At 40.7% G+C, this 26,969-nt stretch overlaps 1 protein-coding gene across 3 annotated transcripts in view; it reads right to left on the bottom strand.

Moving 5' to 3' along the window:
- The window catches only part of ARHGAP18 (Rho GTPase activating protein 18), a 96,276-nt gene that overhangs the window by 65,450 nt on the left and 3,857 nt on the right, over positions 1–26,969 (bottom strand). The window contains exon 1 of one of the 3 annotated variants that reach the window (XM_074819144.1): positions 2,801–2,864. The exons of 1 other annotated variant lie outside the window; for it this stretch is intronic. Coding sequence is in view for 1 of the 2 variants with exons in the window: in XM_074819142.1 (XP_074675243.1) it covers positions 2,337–2,416 (80 nt within the window). In the remaining variant the exon portion in view is untranslated. Of the gene's footprint in view, positions 1–2,336; positions 2,562–2,800; positions 2,865–26,969 lie in introns of those variants that run through there. One more of the 3 variants, XM_074819142.1, reaches the window with a different exon arrangement.

Here is a 26,969-nt window from a genome sequence, read left to right as displayed (position 1 = left end):
GAATGATACGGGTTTGGGCATCATTATCACACAGCTCTGCACATCTTGGGAATGTTGATGAAGAAGGAAAGTAGGTAGAGAAATGGAAACAAATCCCACAGAAATGTTACAATGTGTCAGAAAAGTTTTGTTTGTTTTTAAAAAGACCAAAAAGTAACAAGTGGTCATTCCCCTCCCTCCCTGCCCCCATGAAAATAGTATTCCCAACCTCTCTCACTTCAGAAGTAGGAGAACACTGGGGATCCAGGGCATGAGGGAACAGATGAATCAGGACTAAGGAGTTGAGATCCTGGTTAATGAAAATGGGAGAGACAGGACCGAGGTCCAAATTTAGAGCAGCACAGCAGAAAGGCAGAGAGGTGTCCTTTAGGATCTCAGTTTAATGAGCTAAATGGCATCCGAGCACAGCCTGGAAAGCCATAACGCTACCAGGGGAGGAACTCAGGCAAACTGTGGGAATCCCCTGTTCTGCGCAGCTTTAGTGTACACATTTATATGCTATAATTAAGGAAATGAGACTGCTTTTCACATTTATTCCCCCTTGCACTCCCTTAATCCCACATCAGAACAATTTGTGAAGGATCACCATTACTTGCATGGCAATGTCTCAGTTTACCCTGGAGGCTGTGCCCAGAAGCAGCTGCAGAGGAGCGGGAACCTGATGAGATCGCTGCTCCTAACAGTGTCGCTTTAGCACAGGAGACAAATTTCTAGGATAAAGAAGGGTCCCCCCAGGACTGTGCTAATGCATCCAGGGCCTCTGGGGACTAAGAGTAACTGCAGCTTAGAGGCATATATCCAGGCAGCCCCACATTAAAAAGGGGGGGACAAACTTGACAGTTTACAGATATACAGATCCTTATTCAGAAGTTATCCCAAGGAGCGGGGAAACTTTTTTTTCTTGTTCCTCCTGCATGAGAAGTTTGAGAAGAGGTAAAAACACCACAAGCAAAAATACAGAAGCTGGTGGATTTTGTGATTTTCTTGCAGAAACACACGTATTTTTCATTCAATAGTGAACAACTAGATCTTCAGTGCCCTTATATATGTAGCTAAGGTCTTATTAAAGCGGGGTTGATAACTAACATTACTTATGGAGAAGGAAGTACCTCAACAAAAAGAGAGGCATGGCTTTATGGTTCAAACACAGGGTAGGCTGTATTTCTCAGCTCAGTTCTTGCCTCTGCCACGGACTCGTGGTGCATCAGTTATTTTTTTGTTCAGGGTGACACCCTGTACTTCCTTTTAGCTTGTTTTAATCAGACTACAATGTCTTTGATCAGACATGCTCTTCCTATGGACGTATGGAAACAGTGTGACAGTTTCAATACCTTCCCAGTTTCAGCTGGTTTCTCAGCATTAATGAAAGTCCCATCTTTATCAATGGGACCTTTGTTGACAGTTTCAGCAAGGAAGAGGCAAGACTGAATGGGCCATAAAGACAAAACTCTCCACACAGCACTCTCTCTGGTCATTGCCATGAAAAAGCCAGCAGTGCTTCTGCCTGCATTAAACACATGCTGTGAGGCACTAGGAGGTCCTCAGCCTTCATACGAGCGCAGCTGGCTTCTTTGCCCGTTATCAGTTGCACCTTTTAAGCAAAATGACAAATGCTTTAAAAAGTTTATCTCGTCCTTACCTGCACCTTCCTTCCGTTTACCACAGTAAAAATAAATAATAATAATAACGGAAAGTACAAAGCACCAAAGAGGTTGTATGAAAATCTACGCGTTGCATCCCACAAACAGGCTGACGCCAAAGACCCTGGGGTCCAGCTCCGCCCGCAGCCGCGGGGCAGCACCCACCACCGCACCCTCCAAACCCGCCACGCGCCCGGCCTAAAAACGCACCGACCAGAAACAATTTGCTCTCAACACCGACAACGCACCCGGGCGGCCACGGGGCTGTTTTCAGCTACAAACACCTTGACAACAGCCGGCGCCTGCTCTTGGCACTCGGCTCTCAGCAGCCCAGCAAAACGCCCGGGGTTCCCACGACGTGCGGGAGTTATTAGGGAAAGGGTTGAGAAAAAAACCAAACCAAAACAAAACAAACAAAAACACCAAACAAACAAACAAAACAAAAACAAACAAACAAAAAACCAACAACAAAGGAAAACCCGTTCGGGAGGATGCGGGACAAAGCGCAGAAATGGGGAAACCCTGCCAGCCTCCGGAGGCCGGAGAAAGCACCTTCTCCCCGCGCAGCGGCTTCCCGCGGAGCCGGCTCCGCTCCTGCTCCGCGGCCGCCGCTCGGGCCCCGGGCACACCTGCCGCCCGCACCGCACCGCACCGCACCGCGCCGGGCCGGGCCGGCCTCCCCCCGTCGCCGCTCACCCTTCGGGGGCGTCGCCGCCGCCGCCGCTGGGGTGGTAGGCAGTGAGGACCACGCCGCGGGAGCCGGACCGCCAGCTCATGGCGTGCGCCGCCGCATCCCTTCTGGGGACGCCGAGGCGGAGCGGGGCGGCCCGGGCCCGGCCCCGGCCCGGCGCGGCCCAGCCTCCCCCGGAGGGCCGGGTGACTGCAGCGCTTCCTGCGGCCCGGCGGGGCCGCCGCCGCCCTCCGCCGGGCCGTGCCCCTCCCCTCGCCTCCCTCCTCCCGGCTCGGGCACCCGGCGGCGGCCGCTCACCAGCGCGGCGCGACGGGACCGAGCGGTCTCCGGGCGCGGGTACCCGCGGCGTGCGCCTGACGGCCCGGGACCGGCGCCGGGCACCGGCGGTTCGCCCCGGGCACCGGCACGGGGCACCCGTTTCTCGCCCCGGGACCGGCCCAGGCACCGGCCCCAAGCACTGGCTGCTCACCCCTTGCACCGGCCGCGGGCACCCGTGTCTCTCCCCGTTCCCCGGGCCAGGCACCGGCGGCTCGCCCCGGGCAACCAGAGGCTCACCCCGGGCACCGGCAGCCGCCCCACCCGCGCCAGCCTTTGGCGCGCTTCCGTGCGCCATGTATGTCGCGTTAAAGAACAGCGCCTTTGGGCCAGGCCGGGGTTTGGTTTAAGGCATTGCAAAGGGATCGGTCAGTTACGGAAAAGCTGCTGCAGTTCCAGACCCGAGCAGGTCAGCGGCACCGCCGGTGCCGTGTGCCACACGCACACCGCCGCTCCCGTGCAGGCGGCTCGCAAGGCCGCGGCGTCGCACACGCGCCACGGCGATGAGGGAAAGAAGGAATGTGTTCAGTGTTTGCTTTGCACATCGCCCGTTTCACTGAATCACCACGTTATTCTGTGCTTGGTTTAACTTTTCGTACACAATAATGGTTTATTTTTTTAATTACAAGCTATCGTTATAAAAATCACAGCAGGTGATAGCGCCAGGTGAGGACACAAGGTGACAGAGCTGCCTCAGAGCTGCTGTGCCTTAAACCAGCCGCCATTAGCTCCAAGGTCACACTCTACCAACCAGTGACGGCCGGAGCAGGGCAGCGTTGGGTCGGCCTTTTCGGTAGAGACTGCCTCCTCTGCGCCTCCGCACAAACTCGGAGGAGATGGGACTCACTGCCTTGGAACACCAAGTCTTGAGTTGGTAGGCGGGATCTGTAACACAACACTCAAACCTGGGGTTTTTTTTCCATGGCAACAGTAACATAACCTCTACATGTATACATACACTATTTAGGTTTGTAATTTGTGTCTTCATTCACATAAGCATGTGATTTGTCTGAAGAACTTCCCCAAGGCAGCAGTTGACTTTCCGCAGTGTAAGAAGGGAAAAGGCACCTCTGTAATGGTTGATCTACTGAACTTGTTCATATAAGGAATTGAGGGTAGGGATGGGTTTTAATAAAGCAAGTCTGCCTCTTCCATGGCTGCTGTAAGATGTTTTATCTGTAGACAGCTGTCCAAGGTATTTTGGCTAAAATATTTTTTGTCTTGTTAATTTTTAATCAAAACTCCCATATTAAATTTTTAAAAAATAAATTATTTATTAAAAACTAGACATAAGTACAAACAGATAAGTTTTGCATATAAATTAGAAAAAAGAACAGGTTTATTTTGAACTATGCAGACTTTTTAATTTTTTAAGATGTACAGTGCATAGACAAGAGGCTGGTGCTGCCCCACCTCCCCAGATGTTCTCTGACTCCAAAGGGAATAGGTAACAGAGAAGGCACAGCTGCAGTTCTGCTTAAGCAATGGCTTAGTAGCACCACTACAACATCTTAACTAGCAGTATGCACCAAGAGCAGTACACTGGGACAAATTATCTGTGTGTACCTACTCACAGGCACACACACAGAAACAAGGACATGAAACCACTGCAAAACTTGGGACTGTGAAAAGATATCCCTGTACTCCCACTGCAAAGGTACAGCACTCTCTCCACATTTCAGGCTGTGTCCAAAAGGCGAAAATTGGCCTAACTTCTCACATAAACACACAAACAAGACTCATCTGTTTTCAAAAGTGTGTGAGATGAGAAATGTCAATGTACATCAGTACACCTATCTGCTGGTGCCTTTGGCTCCTCCTTTAAATGCACATGTGGTTAACTGTCAAACAGCCTATGCAGAATGCAAAATTATTTTGAAGGACTCAATCTTTTCCTTTTAAACTAAACCAAGAAAAAATAAACATGGAGATACCAGGGGCCTTAGGACCTGGCCATTTCTAAAACTTCAACTAATTGGTTGCATGACAAATACCCCACTGAGTTATAAAACTTCCTTTAAAGAATAGCTAAAAAGTAACAGAAAGAAAAGTAAAAACATTTAAAGCACTCCATGTTTAATAAGTGTTGTCCAAAGCCCTTTGCCCAAACTAAATATGTATCAGGTGCTATAAGAACAAAAATATAAACTTTTTCTTTGATAAGCATCTTAAAACACATTATAATTAAGGCATGCATGCTGCACTGCCACTGTAAAAAGAATGCAGAAACAAGATGTAGTCAATGTGGCATCACCAGGGACTGCTCAAGGAAAATTTTACTGCAAATGGAGAAGGGCAAGAACCTGCCTTGTTCTTGGGGGGGGGGGAGCAGATTAAGAATGGCAAAACCCAGAATGAGTTTGTACCAGTCAACTGGAGAATGAAAAAGCTTCTGTAAGTATATCACAAGTAGGGTGGGAAAAGGAGATAGGAAGAAATCAGTTCTATTAATAAATGAGATTAGGGATTAAATTACTGCTAAAACCACCAGAGACAATGATTCCCTCCCTAAATCCATCTTTAATATGACGCACTTCAAACATGGAAGTGGATTTAGGAGCTTAACTCTAGGCACACTTTTTTCTTTACTGTTTGACAACTTGATAGAACCAAACTGTCCTGTTACAACAGCATAGTTTTCTTTGATTAAATTATTCCAGATTTACAGTGGAGCCAACTAGACAGTTTTGACCTACAGATGTATTATTGCTGTAAACTGACATGAATACCACCACTCTCTTTCACCAGTGTATCATCTGCCTAAACCAACTTCTAGTCTGTAATTGCTGAGTTTGCAGTTAATATTCATGTTCTTAACAAGGTACTGGCACACTTATTTGGAAAGTAAGGTTGTTCATAATCAACTAGATAAGAATGCACCATTTGAGGCTTATAGGTTTATGTGATAAAAGGAGATATCATTGAGAAAGGAGATTACAAATCGGTCTGTCTTGCTACAGAATCCAAGACTCCTTCAAAGAGTTTAAATATTTAGATTAAGATGTCATACAGTGCCTTTACACTTAATATAATCAGTCACCACAGCCAAGCAGATCACGCAGGGTTGTCGTGCTCAGTGCTCTCTTTACAAAGCAGTTGCTAAAAAGAGAACTTCTCAGCAGTACCATCCTTCATCGCTGCTTTACAGGGTTTGAATATGCATGTGTTCAACATATGCTTTTGACTCTTCACTGCAGAGCGATTTTTTTCCTTTTTAAAGTTTTCCCAAATAAAAAAATAAATCACACCAATTTTCATATTTTGTATAAATATATGATTATATATTTTATATAGGTGATGGTTGATTTTTCCTATTCCATGTTCCTGATGATGCATCAATTATTGGCAAGTAAAAATGCAATCCACTGAGAAGCACTGGTTTGAGGAAGTAGTAACAGGTGAGCTTACAAATTCAAATTCACAGGCTGACTTCAGTGGCAGCAGATGGATTTTATTCCTGCTGAGGTCCAGAGATGCCTCTGAAACCAACGCTGGAATGTTTAGACAACCAGTGCAGTGCTGCAGTGAAAGTACAATTGCACTTCAGCAATTTAAAAGTATATTTTTAATGCAGGAGAAGTTCACCCTTTCCCTAGCATTATCTACTGTAAAATTTGTTCAGATGGGTTTTAAACTGAGCAGAAAATGTCTCATCAGCTCACTCACCTAATTCACATTCAAATAAAATGGCAGCATTTCCACTGTCCAAATTGTGTTTCCAGGGTTCCAGCTAGGAGCCAGAAAAGACATGAAATGGAAAGTTGTTTGTATATCGTAAGATGAAAACTAACCCTTATTAAGTTTCACACTTCATATATTGCTGCACTTTATAAAGAACCACATACGTGAATAGTGTTCTGCAGCTCTTAATAACCAATGCTAGGAATAATATCAAAAATATTACAGGTTACATACTCAGGGTATGATTTCTGTTACTTAACTCTTGATGCCTAAACCCATGCAAGTGATTTTATGCTCCACTGAAAGTCCATGAAAGAAATGCACTTTTAGAGGATAAAATCCCCTGCCCTGTGTTAGACATCCACTTTAGGACACAAAGATGAATCACGCTCTAGAACTGTCTATTTGTTTCCACTGACTAGAAAGGCTCACTACATGAGTAGGTCACATGCAGATGTCCACATCTGTCAGATAAATATGGAAGATGCAACATTCAGTTACAATGTGCACCATATGGCATACACAATGTGGAGTATTCAGTACTCTGAAATGTACAGTACTGGTATGTAGGAGGTGTTTCAGATCAGTTTACATATCCCTGAATTATCAAGGATGGGGATGGAGTCACACACGTGTACACTGAAAGCAGACTTGTACGCAGAAAGTTGGTAACATGTTAACTAGCCAGCACATCGTGAACATTTCTTACGGTCTGATCCTGCAAGCTAATGTGTATCCTATATTCAAATTTTCATAGTATTTTTTTATAGAAAAAAATGTCCAATACTATCAGGAGGCAGCTCGATACATGGGGGAATTTAGCAAGCAAGACACATTAGCACAGAAGCAGCGGCAAGGACATAGCCGCAGGTAAGAGAACAGACACCCTCGCGGCTTTCCCTTCACCTTCTCCCTCACTGCCCTCCATATACATATTTAAGCAGCTGATTTGTTTCCCACACCAAAAAAAAAAAAAAAAAAAAAAAAAAAAGAAGAAAAGAAGAAAAGGGAGGGACACTTCTTACGTTCCTCTCTTTTCTTGCAAGTTGCTCTACAATGTATCTGGTGCACTCTGGTGGCCGCTTCGGTAATTCTTAATTTGATGACTTTGCGAAAGGTGAAACAATAACTACTGATGCTGGTTTTGAGATTATCCATACGAAGACTAATGAGCACATGGATTTATTCTAGTTCATTCAGTTTGATTTTTCTTGAATGCACCCCCTGGAGAAATTCAGATCTCACCCATTGCAGCCCATCTGCTTACTTTACATAAATCATAGGGGGGGGTTGAGTGGTTGAGGTTGTCATCTCATCTGCTTTATGTTTTTGCTCATGGTCAGACAGCTGCTGGATTTTACCCAGAGGTATATCAGTTTCAGTGGCAGTAATTTATCCATGTTTATTTGTAGTGTGACCTTGCACAAACCCTGGTATCAATTCTTGTTTCCCTTTCCCTATCCATATAACAGGGCTAATAATATCTAGCTATTTATGAGGCTTATTCACCATATGTTCAATTACATTGAAAGGTACCAAAAAATGCAGCACATCATTACTTCCCGTTACATCACTATGTTTACTTTCTCTCAGTGCATGATTTAACAGGGATAAAATGGCATGGATTTCTGTATCCACAAGCACAGGGAACAGGTGATAAATCTAGTACACTTTGCAGTATCTCCACATGAGGCATAGGACTTTTGGGGAAAACTCAATACCACAACTGATGTTTTATGCCACTTTTGGAAAGTGGAAAATCAGCATGAATGTTGGGGATTAAGGGATTTTCACTGGTGACTCTGAATGCCCCCTTTCTCTTGAGCTAGTTTTGATACAATTTTGGTTTTATAAACCATGACTTCACATACACCATGAATTATGAAAAGACAGTGTATTTGCAGAATATAATGGCCTCGGTGCTTCTTAATTTTCCCAAGGTGTCACCTAGATGTGGTGCACACTGAATGCATTCACTGCATAGGTAGATGCATACTAGCGTATGAAAATGAAATAAAGAAAAATTTAAAACTCTGGAGCATGATATTTCATGGTCCTGTTCAATCTTGGTTTACATTTGCACAAGGCAGCTGTGATGTTCTGTGATGTGTCTCTTAGGACATGCTACTAGTAAGCGGGCTAACATTTTCTGCATAAAGTTTGCCTGTTAACATAATAATTATGCAAATTCAGCAAATAATGCAGTTATAGCTCATTCTGAAATTTCTTATGAGGTATATGGACAGAGTGGTAGGGGGCATTCCCTTTGTTGTTGTGAAGGTGCTATCAGATGAATGCCAGAAATCCTGGGTTTAGCTCTTCTCTTGGACATTGCAACCAACACCAAACCCACTGGTGAGGAAGGAGTGGAGAAGATTCCTGTAACTCACAACTCCACCTCTCTTCTGCTTTGAGTCAGGGAGTATACCCCTATATCCAGCATTTGCAGTATAACAGTATGGATGAACTGACCAGAGATGGAGATGGTGCTAGCAAGTGTGGAGAACATACTTGAAAATAAATGTATGATTTGCTGCTGTAAAAGACAGGCTGTATCCATCACTCAGATTCATGGTCTGTGTCAGCTACTTCCCCCCGCCCCCACCTCTGACTTTAGATCAGGTTTGAGTCAGGGCTGGGATAGTTTTTTCAGTCTACATCTGGCTAGGAAGTTGAAACCATGCTCTCTCTCACACATGTTCACTAAGTCTGTCTGCACATTGACTGGGAGCTTCATTATCCTTCTAAGTTTGCTGTTGCCTGCAGATTTGATCACAGCTGAATTTGCAGCACAGAAACATCTGGTGAAGTAAAACATACAGCAGCCACAAAGGAGAAGAGTTTCTTCTGAGTTCAGTCACTCAGAAAAGCTCATGAAAATTGTGACACAATCCTAAACTGAGCAAGCCAGAGCTATCCAGAAATGTCGCTATGAGCTGAGAAGAAATGCTTCAGAACAAAGAAAGGAACAATTGCATGAGTCATGGGCTGCAAGAAAGAAAACCACTTCTCTGTAAGTGCTTTGAAACTGAAGATTACCCAGTAAAACTTCAAGTTAACACAAAGCAAAATACCCTCAGTTCTTTCTAATTGACAAAAATATTCATTTTGCATCATTCTTTTTCATCCCGAACAAATCTTAGAAAAATGTTTCCTTCTCTCACATCTTACACAATGCATTCAAATTCAGCCACCCTTAATATGGAATATTTCAAGCTGTCAATATTTTTGCTATTTTGAATTGAAACAATCTTCTGAATTCAACATGAATTAAAAAAATGGTTCATATCAACTCAGAACTGCATTTCCCAGAAATTTAACTAAAATCCAGAAGGGCACCATACTTTAACCACATGTGAAATCCTGACTACAGTTTGAGAAATATATTAATGGGATGATATCGCTTAAAACTGTGTCTATAAGTATCAGAGACAAATCGTAAAGGAGGAAAAGAAGTCGCCACATTCTTGCTTGTCTTGCCTTTTTTAACTGCTTACCAGGCTTGCTTCTGTTATGCTTGCATTCTGTAAAAAATCATCATTAACACAACCAAATTTTTTTCTACGTCTTTTGCATAAATTAGCTTTGACAGTAACACTTAGAACTTGTAACTTTGAATTAAATTTGAATGTAAGTGTATGATATTCAGAATTGGAAGCTAATTTCCAATAGCATTATGGCAACAAATATTGGCCAAATTTTGCACAAAGAAATGCACAAACACAAACTGCAGGAAAACAAAATGATTGTTTGTCTCTGGTAGTACTTCTGATGCTTTTTATTTGCTCTTCATAGCTATTCAAAAGTAACTCTCACAAGTAACAGCTACAAGGAAAATTAACATGAGTACTTGTACAAGAAATAAATATTTGAGTTTTTCTTTGTTTGTGATTGAAAGCAGCAGTGAGAAAGCTGAAAAAATACCAGTCATACAGCACGAATAATAAAAACTCAAAGCACTATTACAGCTGTACTGTAGTACCATGTACCTAGCAATAACTATAAAGTTCACAAGTATTTTTAGACTGATGCATAGCCACACACACTAATCACAAATAATTTCAAAGAAAGCATCAAATTTGTAGCCTCTAAGGCCTCAGTCCTCTAAGGGTAATTTCTGACAGTCACAAATGACTAGATTTAACAAATTACTTGTTGCAGCTAATTTGCTCATCTCTGACTGCAGAGAAATTGTGATAGACAGGTTTGTAGAGCAAAGTTCAGGCAGAGCTGCAGAAATACAAGGCAAGAATATACTACCACTGCTGTGTATTTTGGAAGCAATTGCTGGTGTTACAGAAGGCTAAACTTGAAAGTTTGCCTACATCAGGGTATCACCTGTGTAGTTTCTGCAGGAAAAACATAATGTTTGCAGCTCACTTGGAAAATGTTCACCAAAAAAATGGTATTTATGTTATAGCAGTTAGATTTACTTTGATTTAATATAGTATCTTACTATTTAATAACTCACGATATGTACAGTATTGTTCACTGTATGTCCAGAGGAAAAAAAAAAAAAAGAAAAGCTGAAGTATCTTTTAAATAAGTATGCATATGGGGAAAAGCAATGTAAATATATGTAAATGTAAACATATACATAACATAAATATTATGAGGTTATCTATGATCAAGTCTCCTGAAATTTCAATCTATGAAATGCAATTGTAGCTTCATTGGGAGAAATTAATATGATGATGAACAAAATCAGAACACGAGTGCACAGCACAAAACAGGCAAGGAAGTGGGGTGGTTTGCAGAGGAGGATGCACACATGTACCCAGCAAGAGGGAAGAGCACCCAGGGAATGGCTCCAAGCCATACGGCTGCCCCAGGAAAACAGGGCTCCAAGCGACCAGTCATGACACGCAGTTGTGTCAGGGTTTGGTCTTTGATGAGGAGTCATCTGCAGCCCTTGGCTAGTGCTCTCAAACCAGGGGGGTTACATGTTGGCACTTGAAATTTCATCAATGGAAATGGTGTTACTAACTTGCATCAGTGGAAGCATGCCTTTTCCTCAGGGACAGAAAGCAATTCCCAGGATTGGGGAACACCGCCCCTTCTATATTTTCATGTATTTTTACTAAAACAAAATCAAATTGCCAGAAGGCACTATAATCTGGTCACTAACGTTTCCATCTCAGAATTTATGTGAGTCCACCCGTCTCTTATCATGTGACAAATTATCTAAAATATGAAGGAATCGGCAGCTTCTCTTTTCTACCCTTCCTTGACCATAAAAGAAAGCGCTATATTACTTTACATACTGTGAACTTGCATTTAAGAGAGACACAGAGGCAAAGAGCTGAGGACCACATTTTGCATTAATGAAAGGTAACATTTTTGAAGGGGCACACCGTTTCCACCCAGAGTATCATCTCTTTATCAGTAATCATGCAATTTAACAATCCCTGATAGTAAGTAGGCTGGATAAACTTTTGTTTTTACCTTTTTTTCCAAACTCATCTTTAAAACTGAAATATAAGAAGTAGGCACTTTCAGTAATTTGAGTATTTCACAACTTCTCACTGAAAAGAGACTCATCTTGTATGTGAGCATGTATGACAATGGAACTTGGCAGAAAACATTACAAAGAAGATACTTCTGATTTCATGAGCTCTGCTACTCTTGAGGGAATTTAGCACCTATTTAATTTAACTTTGTTTTGGAACGTGTTACAGAAGTACATGTGGGGATAATCATCTGTAGGAGCTTTCATCACCTGCTGGCTGATGTACAAAATCTTCAACTACACACAAGTACCTCTGCTCTGGGAGAGTCTACAATTTTCCCAGAATTGTAACAGTGATATTAACAAATATCATAAAATTACATTTCTGTTTGCTTCGCTGGTTAGGGGTAATCAAGTAGTAGTCATATGAAAATCATATTGTTTGTGTTTTGCTTCTCTCTGTGCTATCACATGTAATCTGGATTTAAGAGGACAAGCTACAATCTGAAGGACAAATCAGAAGCACGGCAAAACCAGCACACAGGCCACAAACAAACAAGCAAGCCTCAAATATTATCCAAATTTTTTTTCTCCCTCATTGCCTGCATATGCAGACATATAATGACCAGCACTTGCCTCCAAATTTTTTAATTGCCTAATTAACACTACCATAGATTGTGTTAAGTTCTATTCTTATGGAGACAGAGATGATAAATATTGGTAAGTAGATAAAAGGCAAATTGATAAATGATATGGTAAATGCCCACATTGTAGAACAAGAAATTATCAGATTGCAATAGCTGGGATCATCAGTGCTTGTGAAGAAGGCAGCCTTACTTCATCAAAGGCTGAAAAAGCTTTGGAAAATGGGGTTATAAATGACAGGACAGAACACAGCAGCTTTTCTACAGCCAGAGCACGTGAAGTAAAATGTTGACCCCACTGGAGTCAGAGACTAAGCCTCTGCTGATTTTCCTGGAACTACGATTTCAGTGCCAAGTTCCTGTCCTGTGAGCTCAACATCAGCTGCAACACTTGGGCTCCGCTATGCTCATGTCTGAGGGGTATGCAGGAGAGGCGGGCACCAGCATGGCTCCTACCAGGACTTCAGTCCTCTTGCTTTGCTGCTGGCCTGGTGCAGCTGGAGCTGCACAGTCCACCAGCCTGTTTGGGCTTGTAAATTATCTTCTGATTAATAAATAAACAAATTAATGAGTGAATTGTTTGCTCCCTGGGTTTTGGATTCATAAAATACTTGTAATATTTAAATTGCTTTTTCCTTGTGGGGTGGTGGGTTTTTTCATTTGGGATAATTATAGGACAAGCAAATATTTTCTTATTATGCTTTCTGTTTGTGTTTTTTGCTTAGATCACCATTTATTTCAACATCACTCTTTGTACTACACAGGTCTTTTATGAAATAGTAATATGGTAAAAATTTAGACTACCTTTTCTTTCAGGTAAAAAAAAAATAGACAGGAGAAGGGAACAGCAATGTGAAACTCCACAAGGATTCATGTACTATTCTTCCCCTCAGTGCTTCCACTGAAATGATGGGATTACCTGGTGTCAGCTCCCTCTCCCCTTCTCGTTCAGAAAGACATCTACAGTTCAGGCTGGGCACTTGTCAACAGTACCCAATTCTGGAGCACTTCCCAAAAGAATTAGAAGAATTATGGAAAGGGGGCTTTCTCACTAGGGCCTTCTACACTTTACCCAGAACGGGTAAAGAAAAAAGATCCTAGTGTAGATAAATTCTAACAATACAAGAGTACTTGTAACGTTTAATACCTGTTCAGGTATTTAGGTGGCTGTAGCAGTATAAAGTGCTTTTCCACTGCAGCTGCAGTAAGGCTTTTACTAGTACAACTATTGTTTTTAAAAAAACTCACTGACATAGGCTGGTTTTCAAGAGTGCAAAAGCCCAGCAATGACTCACAAAAATTAGGAAAATTAATCTTCAGCCATTGAACCTTCAGATATCTATTAGTTTTAGTTTTACCAAAGCAGCAGCACAGAGACCACGTCTCTGTATGCTGTTTCTGGGGCTCCTGGCCATGAATAAACAGTTAAGGGGGAAAAGCTGCATGCCTGCCAAAATAATTCTTTCTTCTTTTCTTAGCCTGGTAGTTTCTTCCCTTCAGTCACTTTGGGGCATCACTAAAAATTAAGATAAAATTGCTATAAAAGATTATTGTTACAATAAGAGCAGATGCTCAAAGGAGCAGATTTCAAGCTGAACATTTTTCTTTTCCCTAGCCCCAGTTTGAGAGTTATCTATTTGTGGAAGCATCAGGTTCTACAACATTATCTATGCAAAGTGCTTTTCATTACAGTAATCACAGGAAGATATTTTCACAAGGAATCAGCACAATGTATAATGTGTGCTATAATGTTATGCAGAAATATATATTACAATATGTAACCAAAATAGTTTTAAATGTCTTAAGTGCTGCCTAAAGTACTTGTTACACGGACAAAACTGAAATGTTGTTTTTACCCATGAAGCAAGTACATCATTTTTTAGCTGCCAACAAGCTGTGAAATAGTAATAACTTTAGGATGTTGCCATATCCCACCACCATGAATGCCAGTCTCCAGGGGCTTCAAGTATCCTGCTTTAGTCAGAAGAATTCCATAGTTTTAAGTAGAATATTATAACTTTTAGTCAATGTAATTTCTCATTCTTTTGACTGCAGATAAGTATTTTAATTAAAAGCAAGGCTAATATTTTAAAATAAAGCTTCAACACAGTTGCTTTGCAAGGACCCAAATTTCAAAGCTTAAGGACTCAGTATGTGTATTTTGTATTATTCACATTTAGGGACAGAAAGTACAGAAGTGTTGGAATAGATGATTATGTACCATTCCTAAATTATAGGCATATAGCAAAATACAGAGGAACACTGGGAATATACTTACAAATCTACCAATGGTATTTTCTGTATTACACTTGGTGTATGTCAGAAAGTCTTTTAAGCCATAAAAGTACATGGCAAGCTCTTTTGGCATAACATCCTCCTACTGCAGTAAACAATGCACATTAATAATAAGTATTGGGCTAAATTGTACAGTCAGATCAGGTTTTCTGTTAAGAGGCTGACTGCCCCCAGCATCCAAACAAAATACAATGGAAGCTGTGTTTATGATTAAATAATAATCAGATTTAAACTATCTTAAGAACCATTTCTAATTCAGGGCTTAGCTGGGTATACCTTGTTCATACAAGTAACCCTAGCGATTTTACTGCCTGCTACTATAATTATAGGATCAATTGAAAAAATAATCACAAAAAAACCCAAAGAGGGGAGAGAACCTGGTCTGCAGGTGAAGACTGGGACCTAGATTACTAAGATACAAACCTCTAAGGTGAAAAAAAAGTTCTATCACTGTCTCTTCCAGTACCAGAACTACAATGAAAAACTGATTCAAAACAAACAGAAAGTGGCTGCATTTCACAAAATGTGGCATTATGCAGTGGAATTGCTTGCCATAGGATGCTGGGGAAGCCAAAAGCTTACACAGGTTCTCAGCAAGACTGGACATGTTCACAAAAAAGAAATCCATTTGCTATTACTAAATATATAGAAAGAACATCTGGCTCAGGAATTGCCTGGCAGCATATAGCTGCAAGCTGGTAAAAGCATTGGGAATGTCAACCCTGCTTTAAAACTCTCATATGGACATCTTAAACATGGGTAGGATACCAGATAGATGGACTTTTGTTCCAATCCAGTAGAGCTACTTTTATGTTCAAATAGGCCATAATTTAAAATAGTTCTGGTTCCTTACAACAATGAAAGTAGTGTAAATGTGCATGAATGACAAAAAATACAAATTATGATTCAGTATATTGGACAGTAGCAAAAAACTTTTATTATATGGCATTATTTTAAAAATCAACATTTTTTAAAAGTAACACTTCCAGTTAACTTTATGATTGAATTTCTTGAACTTTCTGAGGATACAATTTTCTGATTAGATTTAAAAGCATCATCATTTGAGGAAATCTGGATCACATTTAACATGCCGTGGTCACAAATAACTCTCAGGAACTCAGTCCTAAACCTGGATCTTTTGATGCACAGATTGGCCTGCTCCTGCTTTGCAGAAAAGAAGCAATTCTTCAATTCTAACCCCTGTAGCTGAAACATTTTAAACACAGAATAACACTGACAGTGTACTTATCTGCAGAACACAGGCCCCTTTCTAAATTGCAAGCCAAGTTTTTAGCTCATAGTGGATGTTCAGTGTTATCTTAATTCAGTGAATTATGTATTAGCAAAATAAACATGAATTTAAATTTTAATGGTGCATTTTAGTCAGGCGAAACTGTTGTGTTTATGCCCTGATTGGAAATGTAAATATCAAAAATGTCAATGGACAAACAGAAAGACATTCTCTGCATCACTCCAAATTTCTGAGGGATATTTTGAGTTAAAGAATTACAACTGTCAAATACATTTTGCTGTAGCAAAAAGTACAAATATTAAGAATAAGTCTGGATTGAAGACTTTAAAAAAAAAAGATATGTTCTCACTATAAAATGTCAGTATATATTATCAGCTCCTATGTCCTATGAAAAATTACACTCACATGCATCCCCAGAGCTCATAATTCAGCTCGTACTGATGTCCACAGGCTATCCCACTGATTGTTTGGTGGGGGTGTTATGTTTGAGGCAGTAGAGCTGAAACCTAAGAATGCATTTTAAATACCCAGTATTTACTTCAGACTAAACCAAGGTAGATGGTGCAAATAAAAGAAAACCGCTTGAGAATACTCAAACTCATCTGTTCAAAGATGGTGTTAAATACAGTTTACACAACAGGCCTTTAATATAAGCAGAGTATTCCATATTTAGTTTCCTTACATTTCATCCCTAAACATTTGATCACTATTCATACATTCTGCAGTGTCATAAAAATACCTGAAATATTTCATTCTATCAGGGCTTGCAATATTTTTATTTTGCCCCAACTATTCATATTTGCATGCAAAGTGTCATTACTGGAAGCAGCTAATACAAAAGAGCATTACAGAATACAGTGATTTGATAAGCTAACAATCTTAGCATGAATCTTAGCTAATACAAAAGTATGTCCAAAGACCCTCTACACTAATTACAAATTAGTAGTTGCACAAACTCCAGAGCATGATTCTAGAAATGAATGAGTAGTTGAGTCTCTGTGCAGCCAGTTCATGGTGTGTTCCAGCCTGTGAAACCATCATCCTCAAACATGAAGTAAGGAATTCTGTTTCTCATAGTGAGTATCTGCTAGGAAGAGTAGACAGCAGAGTAGGACCATTTGTCCTTTCTGTCCTACTATGAGGAATATTTTGTGGTTTGCAAACAGAGAGCAGTTTTCACTTCCCTCAGCAGTTACTGGGCTGGTGTAGTGGATTTTGGGAGACCTTGACCATGAGCCCATGTCCACCAGCTTAAGTTGGGAGTTCTGCTGCTGGAAGTTAAGAGCTGGCTTTGAGTACTTCTGCTGTTGATAATTAGGATTGTTTATAATAGTTGTCTGGATCAAAGCAGAATAGTTCCCTAACTGACACATAATCTTTCCCCCCTTTCCTGTTTATTAGAGAGAGTGGTCTCCTTAGCATGATCTACAGCACATATCCAGTGCTGGGTAACGGTGGGTGTAAACCAGTTGCCTTCTACAGCCTTCACTGTTCTTGCAAATATGGGTGTCTCTATTTTCAATTCAAAGGACTTCACCAGAAATGATAATAAAGTGTTTCATGGGATCCTTCAGTTCTGAGTTTCTACTCTTGAAAGGTACAGAATCATGTGCCTGACTTTCAAGATGACCCTTTTTTCCTCCCCTCTATCCATGTCTACATTTCATTGTGTTCCCAAGCTAAACACAGAAAACATCCATAAAGAGGGACAGGATCTTAAGGCTAAATTCTCAACCAGTATCTCTAAATCTCTAAACCTCACAAGCAACAGCGGTCACTCTTCTGTGCATCACCAGCTCACACCTACCTCATCACCACCTACCACAGTTTTTTTCCATTAGATTAAGGAGGAAACAGCTGTTGTCAGATGGCAGCATGATGCCACCAGTCAAACAGGAAGGATTACAGCATTCAAGTCATCTTAATCCTAGTGCATAAGTGTTAATAAAGACTTTTCTTTCATCACAAATGACTAATGTAGCTAACCTCTGACACAGGCTTGAACTTCTGACTTACCTAAGAAAACTATATGCTGCTGTTATCAGTATAACAGATGAAGTAATACTTCCTTTAGCAAAAACGTCATGAAGGATTTATAAATCTGATGTAAACCATTAAATGGATAGCAACACAAAGCCCAAAACATTAAAATGGTATCTCTGCATTAGCTCTAAAGACATCTTGAAAGAAAACATAACACCACGTACTTGCACTTAAATCTATTATACACAGGCCATCATGATTTCCTCTTTATCAAATTGAAATGGACCTTATACTCTGCTGGGTGAGAGAGTTCAAAGGAAATTGCTAAGGACACGATGTGCAGGGGGACTCAGCGTATACCAGGGAGTTCACTGAATGCAAACTGCTCTTGCTTAGAGGCAGACATGAAGTCCTGAAAGACTGAGATGACACTTCAAACTGACATTTACTCAGACACTTCTGTTCTGTCCTCATTTCACATCTGTCTTATCCCATAATACTGAAGGTCTTCGTTGATCCCATTTGTAGCAAGTGTATGTACAGGTGCATGCACTCATATTTCTTATTTTTAAATTAATCTTAAAAAGTCTACTTACCTCATATCATTATTACATTTAACAAAGATATATTTTAATGTACTTTTCTTATTATCATCTATATTTTGAAGAGTTTTACTACTATTATTATTATTATTATGATAGCAGTCATTTTAAAGTTCTTTCAATTTTGTTTCAGTCAGTTTTTATTGACCATACTGGGTATATCACTTAACAGAAAGCCGAGTGCCACTGTGGAGAACAAAAGCTGAGGACAAATTTGCTGCTGCAGGTAGTTCAAAGGATTATCACACAGCCCAATCCTTAAATTTTATTAGAAATTGATCCCTTAACTGAATTAACTATCCACAGCAGGTTTTTATCCAAATTAAGTTTCCTTCTTAAGTTTATCTAGAGGCAGATGGTAGTCTTTAAAGATTATTGGAGATATAAACCATTCTATCTCATATATATAATTACAAATCAATACTGGGTCTCTAATTCGTCGAGAACATGTGCTTTTCTATGGCTATGGAATCTTTTGTCTCATTATGCCCAAGTCTAATTGCATTTACTGTCATAATAGCAAAATGTAGCATTTATCTAAGATGTTCATCTGCTGCTAGTGCTGGTCAACAAATGCAGGACCATATGCTTCTCTACTGTGAAGAGCACGGAAGACCAAAATTGTTTTAACAAAATTAAAATTTCCTACAGGAAAAATACATGGGAGAGCAGTTATCCTCTCGCACCCACCCTTCGCTGTAGTGATTCCATGCTGGTAACGTGCAGGGATGAAGGTCCCACAGCTCACCTCTGTGGCAAAGACTCAATTTAATCATCTGAGATAGACCAAAACTGGTTCTAAAGGACATTCCTCTCCTATTTGTCCGATGTTACAATTGTAATTGTCTTTCTATGCATGCATGGTCATCTGCACATCTGAGCAACACAGACTGCAACGGATGCCTCCACCCAGAGGAGTCAATGGCCCTTCTGTGAATGAGAGACTCGAAGAGAGTCCTTTCCTCACAGAGGAAAGGGTAAGGCTCATGAGGTACAAAATAACGCACATTATTTTCTCTGTAGACAGTTAATTTCTTATTCACAGCAATCAGAAACACTAAAGACTGCTGCACTTCTATTATTCCTTAACTGCTGTTAAATGTGTATCACATAACAGCATTCAGAATAAAAATTGATCCACCAGGTCCAAGGCAAAGAGGACACACAATATACTACTGTAACAACAATAATTTGGTTTACAATTCTTATTTAAAGAGGTCTAGCCTTTTTTCCACTGAATACTATTTGTACTTACAATCTTTGTTCACTTTTGTGTCCAAACAAAAGTATCACAGAAGTATTATTGAAGTACTATGCTCTTATGATGGCTGAGTGCCACCTTTCCTTGTCATCACTTGAATAAGGGTAATCTTCCAGCAAGGATCCCAATTCTCAACTGAAGCAATTCCCTTTCAGATGAGTGATCATCCCAGCCATTTAACTAGTTCAGTGTGACACTTTTGCAAAGGATGAACTGACCACTAGTTCACCTTCCTGCATGCTAAGATCGTCTCTTATTACAAATTTTAACTGAAACTACTGAACCCACTTATCACAACTTTTCATAAACTTGAGGCTTTTTTCATACTAGGTCCAGCATAATAAATTCTACTTAGGAGTTTCATAGTTTTATTTCAAACAGTAAGAATATCAATAACTTCCTATAAAATTATTAGTAAATGGTGGTTTTCTGATAACCAAGAACTATAAAACCACTCCACCTACTAATTTTATGTGGCAAAATATCTGTCAAGAATCAGAGTTCTGATTCTGCAGTCCCTCTGTCAGTTGTACCATCTAATGAAATTATTGTTTTCTGCTTTATCTAATAGTGAGTACAGATTGGGGTGGGTATTTTTAACTTTATATTTGACTCTCACAGACACACAGCTGAATGTTGATTTCTGGCATTCATAATTCCTGAGCCAAAAAACCCCATTGTTCTAGTAATCTGAGTTCCTTCACAGAAGCTGACATTTCTCCACAAATGTTTCTTTTGTCACATTTATTCAGCTATGCTGTATTTTTAGCAAGCAGTATTTGTTTAAAGTTGAATATGACTACCACTTCTTAGCATCAATGTAAAATCTACCTGACCGTTCAACTTGAGAGATAAAAGAACAATATTTTTATCAAGATGTTCCTTGCTTACATTATAAAATTAAGCTTTTATTGGAATTTCTGAGGTTTTTGGATGCCTGCCTTTACAAGTTAAGTATCTGATGCAGCGCCATTCACCAAACTATTACTATGGTTCTTAGATTCAGCTTTTCCACGTCCATCTCCTTCACCAAGTTGCTCTATACAGCTGCAATGCAAATTACATACAGACAATGCTGAGGATATGTCCCCGGCTTCTTTAATGTTTACTTGCAGTTCCTGACACTCAGGTTCAATCACATATGAACCATCTCCAGAAATCCAGGTTTTGGAGAAAAATTAATTAGATAGCATTATAGAACGGACTATAGGGGTTGGTTTGCACCTGTGAAGAGGGGGAGGGACTGTCCTCTCATTTCTGCTAGAGGCTATGTCTAGAGCAAATGTCTAGAGGAAATTTCTGCAGAATCAGAATGAAGGAAAAGATACATGTAAGCAAGGGTAGGTAGGTCTGGTTCTCATTACTTTGTGTAAATCCCTAGGCCATTTGGTTTTGCCTCGGGAATTATAGCAAAGTCCATGATGTCAGTGCATGCCCCAGACCTGAGCATGAGGAGATCCGCCACTCCACCACCTACAGACATTCCAACTTTGAAAGCTGTATTAAATGAAACAGAAGCAAACTAAATAAGATCAATTATCTTTGTCCAGGCTTGACTGGCCGTAAGGAAGAAACAAACAGAATTTTTAACTCCATAAATAATATTTGCTTCCACGTTAAGCTTATCTTTGGGAGGACATGAAGTATGAGGGCATCTCTTCTTAAAACTGCTAAATTTATTGAACACCTATGACTACTTCATTTTTGCCAGATATCTTTGTGTTGAGCTTGCCTCCAAATGTCATTCTTGCCACTTGTTTTTTTCTTGTATTCTATGTTTAGGCCTGGGTGGACATTTTTAATTAGCATGCATTTCTTTTCTCTCAATATTCATTACTATGCTCACTGGGAAAAATGTTTTTTACAACTGCAACTATACAACTTTTGACTTACGTATCAGTAATTCCACAAAATTACTCAGTTTCTAATTACTCCATCTGATAACTATTCAAATTCCCACAGCTCAGTGGGACACATAGTCGCTAAGAACTGTTCTGGGTTGCTGGCTTCTAGTAAGTAAAATGTGCTTGCCCGTATTATTTTCTTGAGTGCATTTTCTAATAATTTTCACTGTACTTCAAGCTCCTGCTTTAAATCTGATCTCTCAAAGCTTACCTTACGCAGCACTGTTTCTCATTTTGATCTTTGTTCTGGAGAGAGAAAACTAAAGTGATGTAACCCTTCCCTTCAAGCTGATGGACTGTGATGGCCACACTGGCTTCTTTTTTTGGCCAGAGATTATGAAGGTAGTTTTGAAAGTACAAAGGAAGAATGAGGCTGATAAACATTTATACTTACTACATGATAGGAATCAAGTATCCAATGATTCTACTGACCACTATTGCAGCAAAAAAATAAATGAGAATATTAGGCTTCTCAATTACTTACTGCAGTTGAGAGGATACGTCAGGAAGGAGTGGAGGAAATAAGCATCTGAGCAAGAAGAGTGAGGGAATGAAGGTGTACGTGTACGCCAGAGTTATTATTGTTGTATTTCCTAACCAAATGAGGCCAATGACTGCACAGCTATTGCAGCCATCTCCTTTCCAATGCTGGAAAAGCCACCACATGGACCACCAAGCTGGGGCTGCGTCTGACTTGACAGGTAATATCAGAAAGAGAGGACGCAGTCTGAGAAACGTCTGCCACCCGGCCTTCTCCTTGGTGGCAAGGGTCACCCTCCACTTCAAAATGGTAAAATGTGTCTCTTCCTTTCTATTGCACCTGCTGAAAAGCTGAAATGGTGAGTGTCTCGTGTCATGTTTCCTAGACTTCTGCCTTTGTGTGGTTTCCGGGAGGTATCACATGGAGCAGAATGGTGAGAAAGGAAATGCTAACAAAACATCAGTGATGGCCTTCTGTAGTCAAAGAGATAGTCAAGCTTAATTGAGTGAAAACTGCTGGATGGGCACTCTTAACTCACTCAGAATTTTTTTGTCATTTATCATAGATTGGTCAGAAAGCGGTTTAAGCTGTTTCAAAGCAACGATGAACAAATATCCTCTTTTGAAGCCAAATGTGCTGATGGAAGAGGGTGACATCTTTGCAGAGCTGATACACAATCATTCAGTAATCCTTTTTAGTCAAAATTAGATGAATTGACTACTTTACATAGTATATTGTTACTAACAGCATTTTGCAGAGTGCATGCCTTTTTTTCCATCCTATTCCCAAGCCTAAGACCTTGAATTTTCTGTTCTACAGCCTTGCCATGGGCTTCCTGGATGTTCACTATCCTCTGAAGAAGAAGAGTTGGCAGCTTCATAAAGATAACTGACAAGTCTGCAGCATCTTTGGTTGAAAAAATAAATGGATTTATCTAAACACTATGCAAGGTATGAGCAAGAAGCCTACAAGAAAGGACGGGGGGTGGGGGAGCAGCAGAGGATGACGAGAAAGCTCTCTCTTAGAAGTCAGAAAGTGTAGGGATAAAATGAGAATTGCCAAAAGTCAAGCTGAGTCCTGACAGTTGACAGGTCCTGAGACCTAGCAATATAAATTAAAATAAATGTATACTATTCTTTGACAGTATAGAGAAAAAGAGAAATGAAACTGCAGTGAATTTGCTACACCGTAAGAATGGAGTTGAGATCAAAGATAATGTTGGTATGGCCACCTCAAAACTTAATCTTCTGTAAGAAGAATGACAGCAAAAGCCGTCTACTGAAAACGTTTGTATAACACTAAATAGCATTCAAGATAGAAGCAAAGCCTTTAAGGTTTGGTAAAATTAAGCAAGGCAAATTAAATTATCTCCTGCCCCAAATATTGAAACAGTTCACCTATGAATTCAATAGTAAGTAACTAAAAAAACTATCAGCTCAAGTGATGCCATATTAACAGAAAATGTCAAGAGAACAAATATAATTTAGAAAGATAAGACCAGAAAAAGTGGCAACTTTACACCTATTACTCTGAGCTCGATGGTGTGCAAGTCTTTTTAAGAACTTCAAAGGCAAGGATATTTTGAGACACAGAGGTAAATGGAAACCTGGGATAAAATACAACATGGTTTTACCAAGGCAAATACAGATTTTGGTAATAAAATAACCTGTATTAAAGATGGGGGGACTGAAGCAGATCTAACCTACATGGCCTTCAGTATTACATTTGATACTGTACTACATAAGGAACATAACTACATAACGCAATTAAACAAACAGGAGATTGTGAACAGTGCAAGCCTGTAAACTGGGGATAGACTTAGCTGAGAAGAGACAGCAATACATTACAGCAAGAAGAAAATTGATGAATTGGGGGAAAGGGAGTCTTCCTACTAAAATTTCTCAAGGTTCCCTCTTACTAATGATCTTATTATTTAATCTTTTCATTCATAACTTTGGCACAGAATGAAAAATGTGAAATTTACTGATAGTATAAAATTAGGGATATCAATTTAGAGAATGTCCAGGTTATACAGGAAAAATGGATTAATAAAAGGACTGGAAAAATAAAAATGAGACACAAGTGCATGTTTTTAATCGACTTAATAACTAGATTTTATCTTATAAGCCAGCGGACTCATCAGTTTGAAATGACAGATACTAATTGGCCATAAGGCAACCATCAGACACAGTGTGGTACAGCAACAAAAAACGCATATGCAATCCTGCATATATCTAGCTTTATCAGGCTAGATAGCAGAGTTTTAATATCATCACAGACACTGATCAGACATTATTTAAAATTATAGTATCACATGTGATCACTTATAATCAAGAAAGACGTATTCAAACAGGACAATCACATGGGAAAGAGCAGAATCTACTCAGCATGAGCAACTAAGAAGTGACAACAAAATTGCTGTTTGCAAGTACTCATAAACATAGATATCTTGGCTGGGAAAATCCATTTAAGTTTGCAGTGGTTTGAGCCCAGAGGGCAACTGAGCACCATGCAGCCGCTTGTTCACTCCTTCCCCCTCAGGAATGGGAAGGAAAAAATAAAAGACTCGGGAATCAAGATAAGGCAGGGAGGGATGACTCGCCCATTAAGGTCATGGGGAAAAGACAGTCTCATTAGGGGAAGAAAAAGAACATCAATCTAATTCAACCACCACCACTTAATTTAACAATCAAACAGAGTAGGACAGTAAGAAGTATAACCGCATCTTAAAAACACCTTCCCCACGACCCCTCCCTTCTTCCCAGGCTCAACTTTGCTCCCGATTTCTCTACCTCCTCCCCTCCAGCAGCACAGTGGAGATGGGGGATGGGGGTTGAGGTCAGTTCATCACCCATTGTTTCTGCCACTCCTTCCTCCTCAGGGGGAGGACTCCTCACACTCTTCCCCTGTTCCAGCATGGAGTCCCTCTCATGGGACACAGTCCTCCACGAACATTCTCCGACGTGCGTCCTTCCCATGGGCTGCAGCTCTTCATGAACTGCTCCAACGTGGGTCCCTCCCACAGGTCTCAGCCCTCCCAGAGATGAACTGCTCTAGCGTGGGCTTCCCACAGAGTCCCAGCCTTCTTTGGGCGCAGCCACCTGCGCTGGCATGGGGTGCTCCACAGGTTACAAATAGGTATCTGCTCCACCATGGACCTCCGTGGGCTGCAGGGGCACAGCCTGCCCTCTCATCATGGGCTACAGAGGAGTCTCTGCTCTGGTGCACCTCCCCTCCTTCCTCCTCCTTTCTTCAGCTGACCTCGGCGTTTGCAGAGGCGTCTCCCTCGCAACTCCTCCTCACAACTCCAACTCCTTCTCCCAGGTTCCCCTTCTTAAATACACTGTCTCAGAGGTGCAGCCACCGTCACTAATTGGCTTGGCCTCGGCACAGAGGCAGGTCCCACTTGGAGCTGGGGGAGCTTCAAGAAGCTTCTCACAGGATCCACTGCTGTAACCCCCTCCCCTGCTACCAAAACCCCACCACACACACACAAACCCAACACAAAGTAAATGGACAATGTTGATACAAAAGAAATGTGTAGAAACTTTCCATTTGGAACTGTAGGCTGAAAATTAGAAATCCATTTCTAAAAATCAAGAGGAGCAAGGTTCCAGTACACCCATCAAGAAGGACAAACAACCTAATCTTTAAAAAAGCCAAGTATGTTTATGAAATGGATTAGAGATGGTAGCATTTTTATAAGCCACAAGGTAGCACTCAGTGAGCTAGGAAGTTCTTTCCAACCTGGCATCCTCCTGTGCTATGTTCCTACACTAGGCCAGAAGAAGCCACAGAAAGTAGCTCCATTAAATATTTAGAAAATCTTATGTTAAAGATACATTAAGCTTCTAAAAGAAAATGAACTCAAGAACTTCGGAAGTCAACAACATCACTTCAGGTCTAATGTGTGTCAGTATGTTATTGCTTTAATCTATAATTTTACAAATGAAACAAAATTATGTACAAGTATACCTTTGACTTTGAGGGGGTAGGAGGGGTTGGTAAGAATCAAAGATCAGGCAGTGGTCCATGCAGACTATTTGTATGTTAGTGCAAGAGCATAAGGAACCGCAAAATAATACATGTGATGTATAACCTCACCTACAGCACTCAGCAGAACCCTGTATTCTTTACTTGTCCATTGCAGATGGCCACACTGGTACCAAGCCCCCAGAAGAGTGGAGACAAGGTCACCCACTGGGACTCAGAAATCATGACAGTTCCCAGCAGTGCTCTAAGAGGGACACTAAACTTCTGAAAAAAAAGTTTCCCAGGGAAATACTTTGTCCAAGTATGTAGCCAGGGGTGCTGAACTAACAGGTCCAGGCTGTGTTTTTGTAACAGCAACCTCAGCAGCTTCAACCTCTGCTGGACCTCCAAGCAGGAGGAAGTCATGCTCCTTCCTCTGCTTCCTCATTCTCCCTCTCCTCTCAGCTCCTTCCTCAAGCTAACCATGCACAGCCACATGCTGAGGTGTTGGAGTAGCAGTACAGTGTCTTGTCCAAATTTCTTGGTCCTGGGCTCCTTTGAGAAAAATGTGCCAGGGCAGCTAGAAAGATTCCTCAGGCAGGATTCAGTCCATTGGCCACACCTTGAACCATGCAGAGTCAGATCATGGATTTTTAAGAAGCAAATCCTTAAGTTCATTCTTATACCAAAGCCTGCACAACCTAAGACCTCTTGGTGAGTGTAAAGATGTTGGAATCAGAAGGATGAAGGAAGATGTGACTGACAGTATTAGCAGAAGTCTTTTTATTTGCTGGCCAAC

The sequence above is a fragment of the Strix aluco genome, chromosome 3, assembly GCF_031877795.1.
Source record: "Strix aluco isolate bStrAlu1 chromosome 3, bStrAlu1.hap1, whole genome shotgun sequence".
Classification (NCBI taxonomy): Eukaryota; Metazoa; Chordata; class Aves; order Strigiformes; family Strigidae; genus Strix; species Strix aluco.
Note: the sequence above shows the minus strand (reverse complement) of the source record. Positions and strands in the feature narration are given on the sequence as shown.